At 42.1% G+C, this 22787-nt stretch overlaps 1 protein-coding gene across 1 annotated transcript in view; it reads right to left on the bottom strand.

Moving 5' to 3' along the window:
* The window catches only part of USP50 (ubiquitin specific peptidase 50), a 50314-nt gene extending 33124 nt beyond the window's left edge, over positions 1–17190 (bottom strand). Inside the window, exons 1-5 of the mRNA XM_066276418.1 lie at positions 17138–17190; positions 15094–15288; positions 14626–14821; positions 9664–9873; positions 8295–8437 (exon numbers count right to left, since the gene is read on the bottom strand). Of these exons, the coding sequence (XP_066132515.1) occupies positions 8295–8437; positions 9664–9873; positions 14626–14821; positions 15094–15288; positions 17138–17190 (797 nt within the window). The remainder of the gene's footprint in view (positions 1–8294; positions 8438–9663; positions 9874–14625; positions 14822–15093; positions 15289–17137) is intronic.
* Positions 17191–22787: the final 5597 nt, after the last annotated feature.

The following is a 22787-nucleotide window of genomic DNA, read 5'->3' as shown; positions in this document are numbered from 1 at the left end:
TCGCTCTGTTGCAACCAGAGCCATTCTAGCGCCTGAGGCAGAGGCCACAGAGCCATCCTCAGTGCCCGGGCCAACTTTGCTCCAATAGAGCCTTGGCTGTAGGAGGGGAAGACAGAGACAGAGAGGAAGGAGAGGGGGAGGGGTGGAGAAGAAGGTGGGTGCTTCTCCTGTGTGCCCTGGCCAGGAATTGAACCCAAGACTCCTGCACGCCAGGCCAATGCTCTACCACTGAGCCAACTGGCCAGGGCTAAGGGGATTGCTTTTAATTTTTGTCCATTAAGTATGATGTTACCTGTGGGTCTGTCATAGATGGCTTTTATCATGTTGCAGTATGTTCCCTGTATTCCCACTCTGCTGTTTTGATCATAAATGGGTGCTGGATTTTATCAAATGCTTTTTCTGCATCTATTGATATTATCATGTGGTTTTTCTCCTTCCTTTTGTTTATGTGATGAATCACATTAATTGATTTGAAAATATTGTACCAGCCTTGCCTCCCCAAAATAAATCCCACTTGATCATGATGTATGATTTTTTTTCATGCACTGCTGTGTCCGGTTTGCTAATATTTTGTTGAGAATTTTAGCATCTAAATTCATCAGGGATATTGGCCTATAGTTTTCTTTCTTTGTGTTGTCTCTGCCTGGTTTTGGAGTCAGAATTATGCTCGCCTCATAAAAGGAGCTTGGAAGTTCTCCTTCCTCTTGAATTTTTGGAAGTAGCTTGAAAAGAATAAGAGTTAGTTCTTCTTTGAATATTTGGTAGAATTCTCCTGTGAAGCCATCTGACCCAGAGCTTTTGTTTGTCTGAGTTTTTTGATAACTGTTTCAATCTCATTTGTTGTAATCAGTCTATTTAGGTTTTCTGATTCTTCCAGATTGATTTTTGAAAGATTATGTTTTTCAAGGAATTTGTCCATTTCACCTAGGTTGTCTAAATTTTTGGCATACAGTTCATAGTATTTTCTTACAATCCTTTGTATTTCTGCTGTGTCACTTCTCCACTCTCATTTCTAATTTTATTTATTTGAGTCCTCTCTCTTTTTTTCTTGGTGAGTCTGGCTAAGAGTTCATCAATCTTGTTTACCTTTTCAAAGAAGCAGCTCTTGGTTTCATTGATCTTCTGTATTGTTTTTTTAGTCTCTATGCCATTTATTTCCACTCTGATCTTTATTATTTCCTTCCTTCTACTTCCTATGGCTTTACTTGCTGTTCTTTTTCTAATTCTTTTAGTTGCAGGATTAAGTTGTTTCTTTGAGCTTTTTCTTGTGTCTTAAGGTATGCCTGTAATGCTATGAACTTCCCTCTCAGGACTGCTTTTGCTGTGTCCCATAGATTTTGAGTTGTTGTATGCTCATTTTCATTTGTTTCAGGGAAATTTTTTATTTCTTCCTTGATCTCATTGTTGACCTATTTGTTATTTAATAACATGCTGTATAGTTCCCAAGTGTTTGAGTGTTTTTCAGTTTTTCTCTTGTAGTTGATTTCTAGTTTCATGCCATTGTGGTCAGAGAAGATGCTTGATATGATTTCAATCTTCTTAAATTTGTTAAGCCTGACCATATGGTGACACAGTGGACAGAGTGTTGGACTGGGATGCAGAGGACCTGGGTTCAAGACCCTGAGTTTGCCGGCTTGAGCATGGGCTCATCTGGTTTGAGTAAATCTCACCAGCTTGGACCCAAAGTTGCTGGCTCAAGCAAGGGGTTACTCAGTCTGCTGTAGCCCCACAGTCAAGGCACATATGAGAAAGCAATCAATGAACTAAGGTGTCACAATGAAAAACTGATGATTGATGCTTCTCATCTCTCTCTGTTCCTGTCTGTCTGTCCCTATCTATCCCTGTCTCTGACTCTCTGTCTCTGTAATTTAAAAAAATTGTTGAGACTTGTTTTATGTCCTAATATGTGATCTATCCTAGAGTATGTACCATGAGCACTTGAAAATAATGTATATTCTGCTGTTTTAGGGTAAAAGGTTCTGAAGATATCTATTAAATTCAGTTGGTCTAGTGTATCTCTTAATTCTTCTATTTCTTTGTAAATTTTTTTCTTGAGGATCTATCTAGTGATGTTAGTGGGGTATTGAAATCCCTACTATTATAGTATTGCTGTTCATCTTGTCCTTTATGTCCATCAAAGTCTGCTTTATATATGTAGGTGCTCCTATATTGGGTGCATAGATATGTTGGATTGCTACTTTTATCATTCTGTAGTGACCTTCTTTATCCCTTACTATAATCTTTGTTTTGAAGTCTATTTTGTCAGATATAAGTATTGCTACCCTAGCTTTTTAAAATTTCCATTTGCATGAAATATTTTTTCCATTCTTTCACTTTCAGTCTATATATATTATTTTGTTTTGAGGTGGGTCTCTTGTAGACAGCATATGTATGGGTCCTGTTTTCTTATCTATTCAGTTACCCTATGTCTTTTGACTAGAGCACTTAATCCATTTACATTTAAGGTTATTATTGATATGTAGTTGTTTATTGCCATTTTTTTCTTTAAATCTACATTCTTCTTTTACTAGATTCCCCCCCCCCTTTGTTCAGTCTACAGCAGGCCCATTAACATTTTTTGCAGCATTGGTTTGGTTGTGATGAATTCCTTGAGTTTCTTTTTGGTCTGGAAAGCTTTTTATTTCTCCTTCAATCATAAATGATAGCCTTGCTGGATAAAGAAGTCTTGATTATAGGTTCTTGTTCTGCATTATTTTGAATATTTCTTGCCATTCCCTTCTGGCCTCAAGTTTTTCTGTTGAAAAGTCAGATGTCATCCTTGTGGGGGTTCCTTTATAGGTGATTGACTGTTTTTCTCTTGCAGCTTTTAATATTCTTTCTTTATGGGGTTCTTTTTGCTTCTTAAACCTGTGTGACTCTTTCCTGCATCAATTTAGGGAAATTTTTAGCTATAATTTCTTCAGTCAGCTTCTCTGTCCCTTCTTCTTTCTCTTCTCCTTCAGAAACCCCTATTATGCAGATATTGTTTCTCTTCATGTTGCCAAAGAGCTCTCTTAGAGTTCCCTCAGGCTTTTTGATCCTTTCTTTTTGCTGTTCTGCTTCTGTGCTTTCACTTATCTTGTCCTTAAGTCGCTGATTCGATCCTGTGCTTCATCCAGCCTGCTTTTAATTCCTTCTAGTGTAGTTTTCATTTCTGATATTGTGTTTGTCATTTCTGTCTTGTTCTTTTTTATGATTTCAATGTCCTTTTGATGCTTGTTATCTCTTTATTTAGGTGTTCATTATGTCCATCCATTGTTGCTCTAAGATCTTTGAGCATCCTAATAATCATTATTTTAAACTCTGCATTTGGTAATTTGGTTATTTCCATCTCACTCAATTCTTTTTCTGGGAATTTATCTTTTTGATTCATTTGGATTGCATTTCTTTGTCTACCCATTTTGTCTGTGTATACACTTTTCCTTTGGGTGTGTTGTTTGTGTAGCTAGCTGAGTCAAGGTTTGGTATTGTCTGCCTCCAATTTTCAGTTGTGTTGTTTCTAGGTCTTCTTGGGTTGGAAACAGCTGTTGTTTGTAATTTGCAGTGGAATACTTCTCTGCTATTACTATTCTTTTTGCTATTTGTGTCACCATTTTCTATGTCTTAGATGGGTCAGGTGTGAGGAGCCCTTCCTTAAGCTACCATTCTAACAAGGGTTATCAGGTCCTGAACTGATGCTCTCCATATCTGGGCACTGGATGTGCCTGCCCTGGACCTCCCTGGTCGGGGCCTGGTGCAGATCCATGGGGGTCACTGCCTATGACTGGCTCTTATCAACCTTTTTGGAGCTACAGATGATCCTGATCTTGTGGCTGCCTCTGCTGGGTCCAGGTGCTGTTGTAAATATCAGCTGCACTCCTAGGCTATCTTTTTTCTACTCTTGGCCTAGGGGAAGTTCCTTTAAAAATTCAAGTTCCCCTGAGATCCACTTTCTGCTGCCTCTTATTGCTGGCTACTTTTTGGGCTCAGTACTATAATTCGGTGATTAGGTACGGTATTGGATATAGCTTGCCCCTTAGCCTCAGATGTCTTTCTATCCATACCTTTTATTTATTTTATTTTGTTTTTTTCTTCTTTTTCAGCACTCAGAAGAGTGTGGTCTCAGGGGTCCAGTGGGTGTAACCTCAGTGCTCCTGATGTGTGGTTGGTTCGCTGGCCCCCGCCATTACTGTTGCCAACTCAGGCACTCGGGCTAGGGCACTGCTGGTGCCAGCCTGCCTCTGCAGCCACTGCGGTTTCTACTGCCCCTGGTGAGCCTGGTGCGCCCACTCAGACTGCCTCCATGGTTGCCCAGGCCCCAGCCACTGCCAATGGTGGGCCTACGCCATGGGCTGGATTGTGTGTGAGCTTGGAACTCTGCAGCAGCTGGATTGCGTTTGAGCTTGGACTTCTGCAGCAGCTTCCACAGCCTCTGCCTCTGTGGGCAGGCCCGCATGCCACCACTCAAACCACCTCCACTCTCATCCCAGCCCCCTCCACCTCCAAGGGTGGGCCGGATTGCATATGAGCTCAGACCTTCACAGCAGCAGCCCTGACTCCTGGCTCCACTCTTGCCTCCCTGGTCGGGCCCGTGCGTGCCTGTTTGGACCACCTCCGCAGTCGCCTGAGTTCATTCCCCAGGCAGGCCTGAGCACTTGCTCTGACCTCCACAGTGGCCACTGTAGCTTCCACCTTCACGGGTGGGCCACACGCACTTGCTCAGACTTCCGTGGCTCCTGAAGTCATGCCCCACCACCGTCGGCCCGCCCCCGCCCCCAGTGAGCATTCAGCAGTGTGGTGGGCAGGAGTAGCTTGGACCCCAGCACTACCTGTGTCCCTAACATGCTGCCTGCCTCTAGGTGCCTCTTGGTTTTGACTGGAGTAGGAGAGCCTCTGGTGGGCGGGGTAATTACTTCCCTTTGCTGGTGTTGCTGCTCTGAGGAAAAATGTTCACTTTAGATTTAGGGCATGACTTAGCCCAGGGGTTAAGGTGTCCATCCCACAAAGTGTTTCCCTCTGTGCCTCTGAGACCACACTCTCCCTTGGCAACTCCAGTCCTCTCAGTGCTCCCTGCTCCTGGAGCCCCAGGCAGGTGGCTGTGAGTGAGGCTCTCCATGCGGTCCCTTTAACATGAAGCCTGGGTCTGAGAGTTCTGTCTCCTCTCAAACAGTATGTAGGATCCTTTCTAAGCCAAATACAGTCCATTTGCCCCTTCCAGGCTCAAGGGTTCTACGCTGGGACTCCAGTTCTGGGGCTGAGGACCCACAACCCACAACTCACCGGGCATGTCTCCCCACTGTGAGAGTCCCTCCAGACTGCCACTCACTCCTGGGAGCGGGGCAGCCCTTTCCGTGTCTCCACCTTTCCTACCCGTCTTAGTGTGGGTTCTTTGGTGGACCTTGGCTGTAGAATTCTCTTAGTTTAGTACAAAGTTGGTCTTTCAAGATGACTCAAAATTAAGTTGTAATCCACTTTGGTTCTGGGATGTGGGAGTTGGAACATCTGCCTACTCTGTGGCCATCTTGTCTCTTATTTTTATTATTTTTATTTATTTATTTTTTAGCGACAGAGACAGAGAGAGTCAGAAAGAGGGACAGATAGGAACAGACAGACAGGAAGGAAGAGAGATGAGAAGCATCAATTCTTTGTTGTGACACCTTAACTGTTCATTGAATGCTTTCACATATGTGCCCTGACCAGGGGCTACAGCAGACTGAGTTACCCCTTGCTCGAGCCAGTGACCTTGGGCTCAAGCTGGTGAGCCTTGCTCAAACCAGATGAGCCCATGCTCAAGCTAGCAACATTGGGGTCTAGAACCTGGGTCCTCCACATCTAGTACAGTGCTCTAGCCATTGTGCCACCACCTGGTCAGGCTGTATGCATTTAAAAAAATTCATAGAACTGTATATCTGTACATGTAATTATACTCTATTAAACCTATGCCAACTATGAGGTAACAGGAGCTGGCTGAAAGCGGCTCTCGCTGGCTAATTTCAAACAATTTGAAAGTGGAGAAGAATGATGATAGTAATGAATATTAAACACACAAGGTTTAAGTGTCCATAGGTCCAGAGTGATACTAATTATAGAGGGAAACTACACCTTTAAATGGTAAAATCTTGCAGTCATTACCTGACCTAATGGATCAAACTTAATATCAATAATAGTGGGATAAACTGTCACGACGTGCCTCCTAATGTAATGTGATCACAAGTACACAACATCGCCTAAGCCAGATTCCTGCTAAAATAAATAAATAAATAAATAAATAAATAAATAAAGTTTAGCCTGAATCTAACCATGGGGAAGCAATTAGATAAATCCAGAACAGAAATACAGGGGTAGTCAATATTTTTATACCTACCACCCACTTTTGTATCTCTGTTAGTAGTAAAATTTTCTAACCGCCCACCAGTTCCACAGTAATGGTGATTTATAAAGTAGGGAAGTAACTTTACTTCATAAAATTTATAAAGCAGAGTTACAGCAAGTTAAAGCATATAATAATAATTACCTACCAGTACTTTATGTTGGATTTTTGCTAAGTTTGGCAGAATAAATCTTTATAAAATAACTTACTATAGTTAAATCTATCTTTTTATTTATACTTTGGTTGCTCCACTACTGCCTACCACGAAAACTGGAATGCCCACTAGTGGGTGGTAGGGACCAGGTTGACTACCACTGGTCTAAACAATGGACTCTTCAAAGGCTCAGTATGAGGGGGAAAATGGTCAAATATATAAAAGGGGAAAAGATTGTTCTAGATTAGAAAAAAGTTATGAAAGACATTTTTGGGATGGGAAAATTTTGATATGGACTGTATCTGTGGTGATATAAAATTATTGTCAATTTTCTTAGGCGTGATAACGGTGTGATTATGGAGGAGAATGTCCTTGTTCTCAGGTGATACATAGTGAAGTAGCTAAGTGTGCCATGGTGTTTGCATCTTACTTCAGATGGTTCAGTTAATAGAATGGAAGGAAGGGAAGGAGAGAGAGAGAAGAAAGAGACAGAAGAGAGAAGGGAAATGTGGCAAACTGTCACCAACTAATGAAGATTTTAGGGTATATGGGTGTTCATTATATAGTTTTCAATTTCTTTGTAGATTTGAAAGTTTTTTAAAATAAAAATTAGGCAGCTCTCTCTATGGAGCTCAGCCATGCCTTTCCCCACCCTCTTCTTTCCCCAGGGCTGACTGACATGCGTGCTCTCTCTCTCTCTCTCTCTTTCTATCTCCAAGGGCCCTTATTTTTCTGTAACTTGTTTCCTGAGTCCATTTCTTCTATGGCTCACTTCTTCTACCTCTGTGACTTTCATTTATCATTATCTTTATCTTATAATTTGAAAAATAAAATAAAACTTGGCGGCAGGGGGACATAAAAATTCAAATAGTGATGCTTAGACTCTGCCTCAGACTTCTGCAATCAGAGTCTGCAATGGTGGGGTCAGGGAATTTATTTTTTAAAAGCACTCAAAGTGATCTGACTGGTGGTGGTGCAGTGGGTAGAGCACTTGCCTGAGATGCTCAGGACTCAGGTTTGAAACCCCAACATCAGCAACTTGAGCACAGGCTCACCGGCATGAGCACGGGGTCGCCAGCTTGAGCACAAGATCATCAACATGACCCTAAGGTCACTGACTTGGCTTGAGCACCATCCCACCCCACCCCAGTCAAGGCACGTGTGAGGAGCAACCTACTGAAAAACTAACATGACGCCATTATAAGTTCATGCTTCTCATTTCTCTCCCTTCCTGTCTCTAAAAAGAAAAGCACTCAAAGTGAATAGCAAACGTCCATCAACAAATATGGTATACACACAGTGGAATATTAGCCATAAAAAGGACTGGACTTCTGGTACACATGGATGAACCTGGAAACTATTATGCTAAGTAAAGTAGGCCAGCAAAAAGGATAAACGCTGTATGATTCCACCTATTTGAAGTACCTAAAACAGGCAAATTTATAGATATAGAAAAGTAGAGTAGAGGTTACCTGGAGTTAGGGGGATGAAGAATGGGGAGTTACTGCTTGAGGGGTACAGAGTTTCTGTTTGGAGTGATAAAAAAGTTTTGGAAATAGTTGGTTGTTGCACAACATTGTGAATGTAATTGATGCCAATGAAGTACACACTTAAAATGGTTAAAGTTGCAAATTTTATGTGACATAAATTTTACCACAAATTTTTAAAAATTAATATATTATATTGGACACCATTGAATTAGACACTTTAACTAAGAGTGTTGCACGGCATTAGGTTACCTCTTAACAGAGCTGTTAAAAAATAATCTCACAAAATTTCAAAAACCCATACCTTTTTAAGTGAAAGATCATTATTTTTGGTGCTTTGGAAATACTGGCCCTCACAGCTGTTTCTTGATTTGTTTCACAGAAGGAGCAGTGGAGCTGGTTGTTCCAGGTCAGTGTGTCTTGTTGGAAGAAACACTGGAGACAGTCCTGTTGAGGTAAAAAGCTTTAGTGACCAAACTGGATTAACTGTGACCCCGACTCTATTTATTTCTGTTTATGTTAGAATTCTAGAAGAGCTCCATAAATGTAACCCTTGATGCTTTTCTCAGTGTCAAAAGGCCCCAGAAAGACCATGTGACAAGCCGCAGCCTGGAGAGGCGTGACATCTACCTGGCAAAGGAGGTGCTGCCTTCTCACTGTAGTTACTGCAGTGGGTCCAAGTGCCCATCTCACTTCTAGTCTCTTAATCGGCACTTCAGCGTTTCTGGTTTACGTTAGAATAATATTGACCATGACGTTTCCACTAACAAGTTGGGCAGCTGTTTTACATTATTCATCTCATTATAAAAGTGACCTGGTAATTGAGCAATGACCACATCTCAGTGCTCTGAGGTGGCCCAGAATAAAGCCAGTAGAGCTGAGAGGATTAGACCCCAAGACCACAGGAGACATCCTCGCTGTGGCCAGGTACCCCCAGCTCTGCCGACCATTACCCTGAAGGGGAAGAGGGGCACCGACTCTTTTCAGTAGGCATGCCAGCTCCTCATTTTGAGTCTTTGGAATTCGTTTCTAGCAATTGTTAGCAGTTTGATCTAAGAACAAGTCTGGTTCTGAATAAGTAGTAGGATTCTATCCTTTACTTCTGGTAGATGTGTATCACTCTGCAAGGAAACACATTGCTCCCTGCCCCAAACTGTCTCCTGCATTCTGCCGCCACCATCCCTGTCTACAGATTAACTTTTGATATCATGATGAAGAAAGTTCAAGAGGTAAAACTAAGGCACTAGATCCATTCTATTTTCCCAACACATTTCATAGCTTTTGTCTGAAATATAAGAGCTCAAGGCAGAGCCAGAACCTTTTCTACTTCCCAAAATAGACGTACAGGCCTCTGAGGTAAGGAACGGCCATAAAAGTTCTGCAAGAAAGTATAAATTTCTTCTGTGCGCCAAGCCATGACGAGATCAAATCAACCCCATTTATCTTTTCAATTTTACAATAAAGGCTGATTTATTGAGTACCTAAAAATACAACTGAATTCACAGTAGCTTTTGTCTGTATGTCGCTTTTCTATAAAATCATCAGGACTTCCCACTTTTTTAAAGTTATAAAGCAGCTCCTTTCATACTAGAAAGTATAGAAAAGGTCCCTAAGAAAAGCGAGGGCCGGGATAGAGCCTAGATGAAAAGGTATCTAGGAGTAAGAGTCCCTACCTGAAGAGAGCACTGGTATTCTGATGGAATGGGGAGGGAGAGGACCGTGAAGACTTCGTTCCTGTAGGTGCAGGTCTCACACTTTAAACACGTGATGCTGTAACTGAGCTGCCCTTCAAACAGCCGGGTGATGATGGAGAACTCACTGGCAATCATCTTTCTGCAGCATCTAGGAACAGACCCGTTCTCATATGATCTTCTTTGGTGGTACTAAATTAAGGAACACATTTGACCCAAATCAACTACTGGTTATAAAAACATTTTTAATAGAACGACTAGATTTTTTTTTCTATCAGAACAATACATTCCTACCAAAAACCATGCTGTAGATTCAGATGATAGAGCAGGAGTCCCCAAACTTTTTACACAGGGGGCCAGTTCACTGTCCCTCAGACCGTTGGAGGGCCGGGCTATAAAAAAAAAACTATGAACAAATCCCTATGCACACTGCACATATCTTATTTTAAAGTAAAAAAACAAAACAGGAACAAATACAATATTTAAAATAAAGAACAAGTAAATTTAAATAAACAAACTGACCAGTATTTCAATGGGAACTATGCTCCTCTCACTGACCACCAACGAAAGAGGTGCCCCTTCCGGAAGTGCGGGGGGGGGGCGGATAAATGGCCTCAGGGGGCTGCATGCTGCCCACGGGCCGTAGTTTGGGGACCCCTGTGATAGAGTAAGATCTCCTCATATATTATGTGGGACCGCTGATAATTCAGATATTTCCCTCCTTACATGAAGCTGAGGAGTGATGACACCCTAACACGGCCCAACATGACCATGGCTCCACACACTGACAGCCTGATGAGAAGTAGCACGGGGTCCTGAAGGCAGCTCTTACTGGGAAGAAGTACGGAGCAGGCTGTTCAATAGCTTCCAGTCAGTGCAAGCTGATCAAGAGGTAGAATCAAGGAATCTGATCTCTTCACCAGTCCCTTCAGGGTAGGTTCCCTAGCCACTTCTCCTTTTGTTAAAAAACACTTTTAATCTAAAAATATTTTTTTATTGTTTTTGATTGATTTTAGAGAGAGGAAGGAAGAGAGAGAGAGAGACAGGAACATTGATCTGCCCCTGACTGGGATTGAACCGGCAACCTCTGTGCTTCTGATGATACCCTAAGCAACTGAGCTATCTGCCCAGGGCATTTTTTATTGTTTAATACTTTTTCAATTACAGTAAACATTCAATATTATTTTGTATTAGTTTCAAGTGTACAGCATAGTGGTCAGACAATGATATACTTTTTTTGTGTGTGTGATAGCGACAGAGAGAGACAAAGAGAGGGACAGACAGAGACAGCCAGACAGGAAGGGAGAGAGATGAGAAACAGCAATTTTTTGTTGCGGCACTTTAGTGGTTCATTAATTGCTTTCTCATATGTGCCTTCACCAAGGGGCTATAGCAGACAGCTTTAACCTCTTGTTCAAGCCAGCGACCTTGGGCTCAAGCTGGTGAGCCTTGCTCAAACCAGATGAGCCCGTGCTCAAGCTGGCGACCTCAGGTTTTAGAACCTGGGTCCTCCACATCCCAGTCTGATGCTCTATCCACTGCGCCACCACCTGGACAGGCTAGACAATGATACACTTTACAAAGGGTTTACTTTGTTATTTCCAATACCCAACTGGCACCTATATATAGTTATTATAATATTGTTGACTATATTCCCTGTGCTGTAATTTACATCTCTGTGACTATATTGTAACTAGCAGCCTGTACTTCTCCATCCCTTCACCTTTTTCACCCAGCTCCCCAACCCACCTCTCTCCTGACAGCTGTGTCTATGACAGTTTCTATTTTGTTAGTTTATTTTGCTCTTTAGGCTCCACATACAAGTGAAATAATATGATATTTGTCTTTCTCTGACTTATTTCACTTAGCATAATACCGTCTAGGTCCATCCATGCTGTCACAAAAGGTAAGATTTCCTTCTTTTTTATGGCTGAGTAGTATTTCATTGCATATATGTACCAAAGCTTTTTTATCTACTAATTTATTGATGGGCACTTGGGTTGCTTCCAAGTCTTAGCTATTGTAAATAACACTGTGGTAAACATAAGGGTGCACATATTCTTTTGAATTAATGTTTTGTGTTTCTTCACGTGTACACCATAAAGTGGAATCGCTGGGTCATAAGGCAGATCCATTTTTAATTTTTTGAGGTAACTCCATACTGCTTTCCACAGTGGCAGCACCAGTCTGCATTCCTATCAACAGTGCACAAAGTTTTCTTTTCTTTTCTCCACATCCTTGCCAACACTTGTTGTTTGTTAATTTATTGATAATAGCCATTTGACAGGTGTGAGGTGATATCTCATTGTAGTTTTAATTTGCATTTCTATGATAATTAGTGACTTTGAGCATCATTTCATATGTTTATTGGCCATCTGTATGTCCTTTTGGAGACCTGTCTATTCAGAAAAAACACTTTTTTTTGTATTTTTCTGAAGTGAGAAGTGGGAAGGCAGACAGACAGACTCCCACGTGTGCCTGGCCGGGATCCACTCGGCATGCTCACCAGGGTCAATGCTCTGCCCATCTGGGGTGTTGCTTCATTGCATCCGGAGCCATTCTAGGGCCTGAGGCAAAGGCCATGGAGCCATCCTCAGCGCCCAGGCCCACTTTGCTCCAATGGAGCCTTGGCTGCAGGAGGGAAGAGAGAGACAGAGAGAAAGGAGAGGGGGAAGGTTGGAGAAGCAGATAGGTGCTTCTCCTGTGTGCCCTGGCCGGGAATTGAACCTTGGACTCCCATACATTGGGCCAACGCTTTACCGCTGAGCTAGCCAGCCAGGGCAAAAAAACACTTTTTAAAAATAGCAAATCTTAAATCCCAAAGGCAGCCTGATTCCCTAGCCTCAAGCCTGACTTGACTCTAGCTCAGGGGTCCCCAAACTACGGCCCGCGGGCTGCATGTGGCCCCCTGTGGCCATTTATCCGGCCCCCACCGCACTTCCAGAAGAGGCACCTCTTTCATTGGTGGTCAGTGAGAGGAGCATAGTTCCCATTGAAATACTGGTCAGTTTGTTGATTTAAATTTACTTGTTCTTTATTTTAAATATTGTATTTGTTCCCGTTTTGTTTTTTTACTTTAAAATAAGATATGTGCAGTGTGCATAGGGATTTGTTCATAGTTTTTTTTAATAGTCTGGCCCTCCAATGGTCTGAGGGACAGTGAACTGGCCCCCTGTGTAAAAAGTTTGGGGACCCCTGCTCTAGCTCATACTCACAAACAGCAGGGCCAGGAGCTTGCCTTTCCTTGTCAGTGACTTCACACATTTGGAAGATGCACTGGCTCCAGTCAGGTCTACTTGGGAGCTGTGCACAGTGGTCCAACATCACTCCACTTTGGCTTCCTTCTGTCTTCACCCTCTACTGCTCAGGTCTTCTAACCTGACAGTAATTTTTTTTTTTAACACTGACAGTAAGTTTTTAAAAATTATTTTTATTTATTCATTTTAGAGAAGAGAAAGAGAGAGAGAGAGAGAGAGAAGGGGGGAGGAGCAGGAAGCATCAACTCCTATATGTGCCCTGACTAGGCAAGCCCAGGGTTTCGAACTGGTGACCTCAGAGTTCCAGGTCGACGCTTTATCCACTGCGCCAGCACAGGTCAGGCCAACCCTGACAGTAATTTAATGCCCCTATTTCCAAGTTTGATCTTGGGAACCAAAATGTTATTTATATCAGAAGGCCTGACAGTGAGACCCTACGTGATTTTACCGACCACCACGCTCCCCTCTGGCTAAAAAAAGTGCTGCCATGAATATCGTATTAGGAGTAAAAATGAAAAACAGAACTGAGGACTGCAGCTGAGAATGATTAATAGATATAGTGTGATCCTTTACACTAAGTATTTCCTGGATGTTAGCAATGAGGTAAGCTAACATCACAAGGTCACTGCCTGAAGTCAAGGACATATCTTTGGAGAGTGTGAGTCTCCAATCAAGGCTGAAGGCAGTGAATCTTGTAAATTCAGGTAAAACCCTTAGAAACTGGCAATTTCATGTTTTATTAAATGTATATCCTAACTGAATGAAGAACTCAAGTTAGGCGTGTTTGGTGTGAAAACAAAACTTTGCAGTATATATAGATCTGTTTTATAATCTAATCCTGCCCTTAATACGTATAATCTAATACTGCCCAGAATAGTTTATTGGTTTTGTAGTGACCAAGAACATTTATCTGAAGTTGTAAAGTTCTCCATGTTATATTTCATGAGAAATATATTTTATTTAAAATGGGATGTTCTCTTTTTAAAAATAGTCTATGCAGATGTAGTTTGCAAAGGGAACTAGGTCAGTGTCTCCCATGCCTTCTGACCACTGGAAATACCAAGCGAACTTTCCCGGAAGATGGCCCCAGACATTCTAACTCAATGACCCTGGTACAATGGCCTTAGGATCTGTGTCATAAAAACCTTCCTAGGGCCTGACCAGGCGGTGGCGCAGTGGATAGAGCGTCGGACAGGAATGCGGAAGGACCCAGGTTCAAGACCCCAGGATAGCCAGCTTGAGCATGGGCTCATCTGGCTTGAGCAAAAAAGCTCACCAGCTTGGACCCAAGGTCACTGGCTTGAGCAGGGGGTCACTTGGTCTGCTGTAGCCCCCCAGTCAAGGTACATATGAGAAATCATCAATGAACAACTATGGTGTCGCAACGAAAAACTGATGATTGATGCTTCTCATCTCTCTCCGTTCCTGTTTGTCTGTCCCTGTCTATCCCTCTATCTGACTCTCTCTCTGTCCCTGTAAAAACAACAACAACAAAAAAAAAACCTTCCTAGGTGAATATGACAACCAGCTAAGTTTGGTAAATACAGACCTATGCAAACACTAATTTGAATGTCCCCCTAGCACCTGTGCTTGACAGAGTAGGCAATAATGACCAAACAAATGAAAAATGAAAGTTGCTGATAGAGCTAAAGGCCTAGCCTATTTTAAGGCCATTCATTCTGCTTACCTTTTTCAGAGATTGATGAAGTTCATTCAGGACATAAATTAAGAATTCCTGTGCATCTTGCTGTGTCTTTTTCATAAATGCTGGGTGGAGGCTGCCAAGAGCTGACCGAAATATTTCTGGTGAGACACAGTCTGAGTCTCCAAGCCACATGTCTGTCATCACATAGGCAAAAGCAGTGGCAACCTTACTGCAATCCCTTGGAAGAAGGAAGGGGAATGTTTCTGGCTGATTTAATGAAAGAAAGCACCTAAACACTCAAGCCTGTGGGGCATCAGACCAAAAATAAAGCTTCATTCATTTTGTGGTTGACCTTCCTGCTTTACTCACCCTAGAAATGGTATCTGGGGCACTGCAGCCTCAACTGACTTGTTTAGCCCTTAAGAGGGATTCTGGAAGGTTCCTTCTCTAACCTCACATTGGGGAAGCAGGGAGAAGGAGCTGGACTGTGGAAGACACGAAAGGTCTTACTTTTGAAGAGCAGTAATGTACTTTCCAGAGAGGAAGTACTCCACCAGCGGTGAGATGCTGCAGAGACTCTGTAAAACGGCATTCATGTAGCAGGTGTTGCCCAAGTTCCGCAGGCCCGTCACGCCTTGGAGATAGTGCTGGTTCTCGTCAGCCTTGTTAACTGGGAAGGTGTCATAGTGGTCTGTGCACTGTGCCCTGTTGGTGCTACGTGGAAAGAAGGAAAGCATTTTGAGGGGACAAAATATGTACAAATGACAATACCTTTCTTTCAACTTCTTGACACAAAGAGTTCTTAGTGAGGCCTCTATCAGATACCCTCACAAGAACAGAAGTATTCGAACTTGCGGTCTAAACTGTATTACCTACTTAGTGCAGAACTCTTTGAACAGTGTCTGCAGCCACATAAGCAGAGATAAAGTTTCTTTCTAAAACCAAAGCAAGAGGACAGAAAATATCTGCCTTTCAGAATCCTAGAATTGTAGAATTGCTTAGCTAAAAATGCAAAGTTTCACTCTAAATACCAAAGTATTTCTTTTTCTTTTGGGCAAGTAATTATTATTAGTAGCAATAATAATAGTAGTTAATAGCAACAGTTATTGAGTCTGGCATTATATTAAGTACTTAACATGTCTTTTCTTTCTTTTTTTAAGCTCACATGTACAACAAGAGAGAGAGGGACAGACAGGAGGAGAAATCAGAAGCATCAACTCATAGTTACAGCACCTTAGTTGTTCATTGATTGCTCTCTCATATGTGCCTTGACTGGGGGGGCTCCAGCTGAGCCAGTGACCTTTGAGCTCAAGCCAGTGACCATGGAGTCATGTCTATGATCCCATGCTCAAGCTAGCGACCCCACACTCAAGTCAGTGACTTTGGGGTTTCGAGCCTGGGTCCTCACCATCCCAAGCTGACGCTCTATCTAGTGCGCCACTGCCTGGTCAGGTTAACATGTATTTTCTATTTAATTCTTTCAACAATTCTATGGAGTAGGTACAGTTGATTTTAAATCTTGTGTTGTAGATGAGATATCATGTTTAAATAGTTTTAGTCATTTGCCCATGGCAACATATATATTAAGGGATGTGCAGTGGTATACCTACTTACCTAACATCTGTCGAGAGTTATTTGGATTTATATATCATATATTGAGTGGGTGTGTGTATATACATACTTATATATGGCATATAAACTCACTGAGACCATAATATATATACACATTATATATATATATTAAGAGCACATACATATGTGCATACTAAATATGTAATATATACATATAAACACATATATACATAGAGGGAAAGAACATAGACTTTGTAAAAATAAATAGATTTTGGTATAAATCCTGACCCTGACACTTGTTGTATGACCTGGGGCTCTCTTGCTGGTTTCTCATCTATAAAACAGGAGTACTGCTACTTGCCTTATAGGTTTGTTGTGAGGATTAGACTAAGGGATGCAGGCATGTGGCACAGATTACACAGTTAATAAGTGGTAACCTAAAATATTTTTAAAGAAGTGACTGATCTAGGATGTCCTTGACAGTAAGCTCTGGAATTAGAGCATTCATGTGAGTCAGCCAGCCCAGCAGGAGGAGGGAACACGGCTCCCAAGGAGTCCTCCTCTCTCCACACACAGCTGCCCTGTGGAAATTGGCTGTTGCACCAGGCAGCCCAGCATCGTTGTCCTTTGTGAGTTGTCTGTCCATCTATAGTATTTAAAACTGGGTCTCCATGGAATGGCTACCTGACCTCAGTACCTCTTACAATTCTGCCAGTTTGCAAAGTGCTCACAGTTACATGGAGAGTCACTTTCACTTACCAATGTTATGAGAGGTCCTGGATAGTCCCTCCTTAGGAATATCTATTGCCTACATATTAAATAACATCTTCCCTTTCTTTTGGGGACTGCCAATGGGTCAAGGCTGGGGGAACCCTTCCAAATGTGGCATGTACCCCTGACTGCTTTAGCATGGCCACCCTGCCACACCTCCTCACCCTCCAAATTGAGCTGATCTAAAAAGCTGTAGTAGATAGAGGCTCACAGGTCATAGTAGATATCGAAGTCATCTGCGGGGCAAGGCCGCTGCGAAGTCATTGTAGTGAAACGATGTTGGACTTTTCACTTCTCTTCAGGAGCTACATCTGATCCTTTTCACTTCATTTCTCTGAGCCTGTTACTTGGCTCTCCCCCTTTCAGTAGCTGTAAACTGATTTTTACCTGTACTTAAGCTACATTCCAACTTGGATTTTCTATGCATCATAATCTTTTCCATTCATTCTCAATATTCTAGTATGTTGCCATGAGATACTGTTACTTGGTTGCTTAAAAACTTTTAGAAGCCTGGCTGGGTGGTGGCACAGTAAATATTATGTCAGACTGGGATGCAGAGGACACAGGTTTAAAACCCCAATGTTGCCAGCTTGAGCATGGGCTCACCAGCTTGAGCGTGGTGTCTCTGGTTTAAGCATGGGATCTTAGACACGACCCCATGGTTGCTGGCTTGGGCCCAAAGTTTGCCGGCTTGAAGCCAAAGGTCACTGGCTTGAGCAAGGGGTCACTCGCTCTGCTGTAGCCCCTGGTCAAGGCACATATGAGAAAGCAATCAATGAACAACTAAGGAGACTAAGAAGCCACAATGAAGAATTGATGCTTCTCATCTCTCTCCCTTCCTGTCTGTCTGTCCCTCTCTCTGTCTCTGTCACACACACACAGACACACATACAAAAAAACTTTTAACAGATTAGGTTTCTAAGAATGTACTAAATATATAACATCTCTTCTATCATATAATTTCTCCTGTGTATATTTATTAAATTCTCTCTCTCTCTCTCTCTCTCTCTCTCTCTCACACACGAGATTTACCTCCCAGCTTGAGTCAGTGGACACCATGGTAACCCTGCCCACTTTGGGCACTTATCCACCAGCCCAGTGATGGCACCACTCCTAGGACCCAGAGGGGCTGTTTCTTATCCTGGGGAGGGAGGCAGTTGGATTTTGCTGCTTCCAAAAATTCATAGCATTGGGATAAACTGGATCATCAATTACAGTGCAAAGGTAGGTGCTTGCACATGCACCCCCCCCACTAATGCCACAAAGGACAAATATAAGTAGGGTTTATAATAAAAAGAATTTATAAGTTGAAAAGTAGCAGAGCACACAATGATCTTCTGAGAGCTCATTTTCTTCACAGAGAACTAACTGTGCTTAAGAAAGCTCTCCAATGGAGAGGGTTTCCCTCCCCCCAGTGCTCTGTCTAGACAAAAAGGGGTCAGAGAAATATATACAACCATGCAGCATAAAAGCAGCCTGGTTGAGGAGGTGTTAGAATGGGGAGCCTCTGGAGCTGCATAACTGGCACCATCCCGTTCTTCCACTGAACCAACTCAGAATCTGTAGGACAGTGATTTTCAACCTTTTTCATCTCATGGCACATAAACTAGTTACTAAAATTGTGCAGCACACCAGAAAAAATATTTTTGCTGATCTTACAAAATAATAGGTATACTTTTGATTCATTCACACCAGGCAGCTATTGTTGTGTTGGCTGTTGTCATTTTTTTTATAAAGATTTTAGGCCCTGGCTGGTTGGCTCAGTGGTAGAGCATTGGCCCAGCTGTGGATGTCCTAGGTTCAAAGTCCAGAAGGGCACACAGAGGTGACTATCTGCTTCTCCACATCTTCCCTTCCCCTCTCCCTCCCCCTCCTGCAGCAATGTCTTAATTGATTCAAGTGAGTTGGCCCCTAGTACTGAGGATGGCTCCCCGGCCTTGGCCTCGGGCCCTAAAAATAGCTCAGTTGCTGAGCAACAGAAGAAAGCCCCAGATGGGCAGAGCATTGTCCCAGAGAGGGCTTACAAGGGATCCCCATCAGGGAGCATGTGGGAGTCTCTCTGCCTCCCCTGCTTTCAATTAAAAAAAAAGTTTGTGTGTGTTTTTCTGAAGTGAGAAGTGAGGAGGCAGACAGACTCCTGCATGCACCTGACTGGGATCCACCCAGCAAGCCCACTAGGGGGCGATGCTCTGCCCATCTGGGGCATTGCTCCATTGCAACCAGAGCCATTCTAGCGCCTGAGGAAGGGGCCATGGAACGAATCTCATACCCGGGCCAACTTTGCTCCTATGGAGTCTTGACTGTGGGAGGGGAAGAGAGAGACAGAGAGGAAGGAGAGGGGGAGGGATGGAGAAGCAGATGGGTGCTTCTCCTGTGTTCCCTGGCTGGGATTCAAACCCCAGACTTCAACACGCTGGGCCAACACTCTACCACTGAGTCAACCAGCCAGGGTCAAGAAAAAAATTTTTTAATTTGTTGATTTTATAGAGAGGAGAAAGAGAGAGAGAAGCAGGAAGGGGAGGGGAGAGAGGAGTGAGAAGCAGTTGCTTCTAGTATGTGCCTTGACCTGGCAAGCCCCGGGTTTTGAACTGGTGACCTCAGCATTCCAAGTCAATGCCCCACTGTGCCACCACGAGTCAGACTAGGTATTGCACGTTTTAAAAATTTTTGTGGCACACCAGTTGAAAATCACTGTGTAGGGAGTAGGTCAAGAAACAGACTTCAAGGCCAATCCAATTTCTCTTTTCTCAATTCTGCATCAAGTAAAATGAAGGAAGTAATAAAAAAAAAGTCTTCAAAAATAGCAATGTCAGGAAATCCCACATTAAATAAAACTAGAGAGATAAGACAAATAATCCTCAATGGGATCCTGAATCAGAAAAAAAATTGCTTTAACTGGATATTATCAGTACAACTGATGCTATCTGAATGTGGATTACATACAAATAGTTTTATACTAATATTGAACCCTATAAAATTACACTGTTTATGAAAGAGGATGTCATTGTTCTTAGGAAATACACACTGGCAGATGTAGGGTCATGGTATATGCAACCTGCTCTACATGGTCCAGGACACCCACAGACAGACACACCTGAGCAAAGGAGGGAATGGGGAGTCATTAAACAAGTACAAAACAAACACAGCCAAGTGTCAGCAATTGGTGAACCTGGGGGAAGGGTCACTGGATTTCTTTGTACTATTCTATAAGTGTGAAATTATCTCTAAGTAAAAAGTTAAAGAAACAAGAATTCAGTTGATATACTTGTAATATAGATTTATCTCCAACCATATTACTGGTCAGTCAAAAAAGCAAGGTGCTGAAGTGTTTGGATGTATTATGCACCCCATTTATGTCTAAATGGTTTTAAAAACATATGTATATTCAAAGGCTAGACAAGGACATTAAGAATAGTCATTCTTTGGCACCTGGATAAGGGACCCTGGCAATTAGAGGTACCATCTCTTGCAGCTATTTGACATTTGGTATTTGTGGTCTATTCACAGTTTTTTTTTAAATTCATTTTTTTTAGCTAAGGGAGAGAGAGAGAAAGGGGGAGGAGCAGAAGGTATCAACTCCCATATGTGCCTTGACCAGGCAAGCCCGGGATTTCGAACTGGCGACCTCAGCATTCCACGTTGACACTTTATCCACTGAGCCACCACAGGTCAGGCTAGGCATAGTTTTCTTGAGTTGTAATCATAAATGGATACTGAGTGTAATCAGGTTTTTCTGTCTTTTTAGATAATTAGATCTTATTTTCTTCCTTGTTCTGTTATTATGCTTATTATTATTATTATTTTTATTATTTTTTAAAGATTTTATTGACTTTACAGAGAGAGGAGGGGTAGGGAATGAAAAGTAGTTGCTTCACTCTAGCCGTTCATTGGTTGCTTGTTGTATGTGCCTTGACTCGGCAAGCCCAGGGCCTCGAAATGGCAACCTCAGCACTCCAGGATGGATCTCTATTCACTGCGCCGCCCCAGGCCAGGCAATATCGATGATGGTCATGTATGAAACCAATCTTCAATTCCTCAGATAAACCTATCTTGTTTATAAGATGTAGATTTGCAAGAATTGCTAGATTCTGTGTTAATTTTTGTTCAACATTTTGTATGTATGGTCATGATTACCCATGTATCAATGTTCTGAACTGTGTAACAAATTATCACACACTTAGTGGTTTAAAACAAAATACTTATGTTTTTGTAGGTCAGAGTGTAGCTGGATCACACATTTAGTTGGCATGTCCCTTTAGTGCCCTTCAACCTGAAATAGTCCTATGTATGCATCTCCTTGACTTTCAAGAACTTAACATATTTGAAGATTACTGGCCAGTTACTTTGAAGTATATACCTCAGTGTTGGTTTTGTCTGATGTTTCTTCATGATCAGATTCACATTTTGCATTTGCACTAAGAATATCACGAGTGATGTTTTGCTCTTCATACTGGGTTGTAGAAAGTGCTCACATTTATGATGTGTCCCCACAGTGGTGATGGTAGCTGTAATTACTAAAATAACGTGGAGTTGGCCAGGCTCCTCCAACGTAGTTACCTTTCTCCTTTGTAATCGGTATTTTGTAGGGAGGACTTTGAGACAATGTAAACGGTCTGTTCCTCAGCAAACTGTCACACACATATTCTGAAATGGTGATTTTCCTAATGCCATTATTCTCACTACATCTATCAGTTCGTCCTCTACTATAAAGAATTTTCACCTTTCCCCATTTATTTATTCTTTTAATCAGTGTGGGCTCCCGAATTCCAACTTTTTTCAACGGATGTATTGTCATTATTTATTTGATGTACAAGTTGTCTTCGAGATGTGTTCTGTATCCAGCTGACCTGTCCCCATCCTTCTTTCATACTTCCTTACTTTTTGGCACAGCAAGATCTTCCAGACTTACCTTGTACTGTCCCTGCCCAAGTCCTGAGGTCATCCATTCCTCTAGAGCCCTGCTTCATTTTAGAGGACAGTATTTAGAAACATAGACCTGAGTGGTAAGTGTACTCAGTACCTCCTTATCCTCAATGTTTCCTTATTTGATCATGCATGCCACTAATCTGTCGCTGCCATTCCTACCCTATTATACCACAGACACCAACCTCTCCTTGCTTCTCTGACACCTCTAGCCAGGTCACTGCTGCCCCACAGGTCTGAGGTCTACGCAGATTGGTTTTAACTAACATCTTTTGGCCTACTACATTGTGAATGAAGAAAAGAAAGGAATCAGGCTCTCCCTGTTATTTTTTGCTTTTCTCCTAGGTAGGATTACTTTTTTTTAGACTTCCCCTCCTCTTCCTCAAATGTTTGTCTAGAATTGAACATAAATGTTGGCAATATCATCAGTACTTGCTTTTTATTGCCAGATAAATCTATTGTGTGAATATTAACCATTTATCTGTTGGGACATTTGAGTTGTTTCCACATTTTGGCTACTATCAATTATATTGCTATGAACATTTGTGTACAAGATTTGGTGTAGACATATTTTCAGTTCTCTAGGGTGGTATAAACAGGAGTAAAATTGCTGTCATCTAACAACTCTATGTTTAATCTTTAGAGGAATTAGCAAACTGTTTTCCAAAGTGGCTGAACCACTTAAGTTCCTGCCAGCAATATAGGACAGTCCCAATTTCTCCACATCCTTGCCAACACTTAATAGTTTTGATTCCAGCTATGCTAGTGGGTGAAGTAGTCCTTTGTTGTAGTAGTTTTGATCTGCATTTCCCTGATGCTAATGATGTAGAGTATCTTCTCATGTATTTAGACCATCTATGTCTTCTTTGGAGAAAAGCCTTTTTAGATACTTTGCCTAGGTTAAACTGGGTCATCTTTTTTTTTGATGAATTTTAAGT

This window comes from Saccopteryx bilineata, chromosome 4 (assembly GCF_036850765.1).
Source record: "Saccopteryx bilineata isolate mSacBil1 chromosome 4, mSacBil1_pri_phased_curated, whole genome shotgun sequence".
Lineage (NCBI taxonomy): Eukaryota > Metazoa > Chordata > Mammalia > Chiroptera > Emballonuridae > Saccopteryx > Saccopteryx bilineata.
This window is presented reverse-complemented; position numbering and strand designations above follow the sequence as displayed.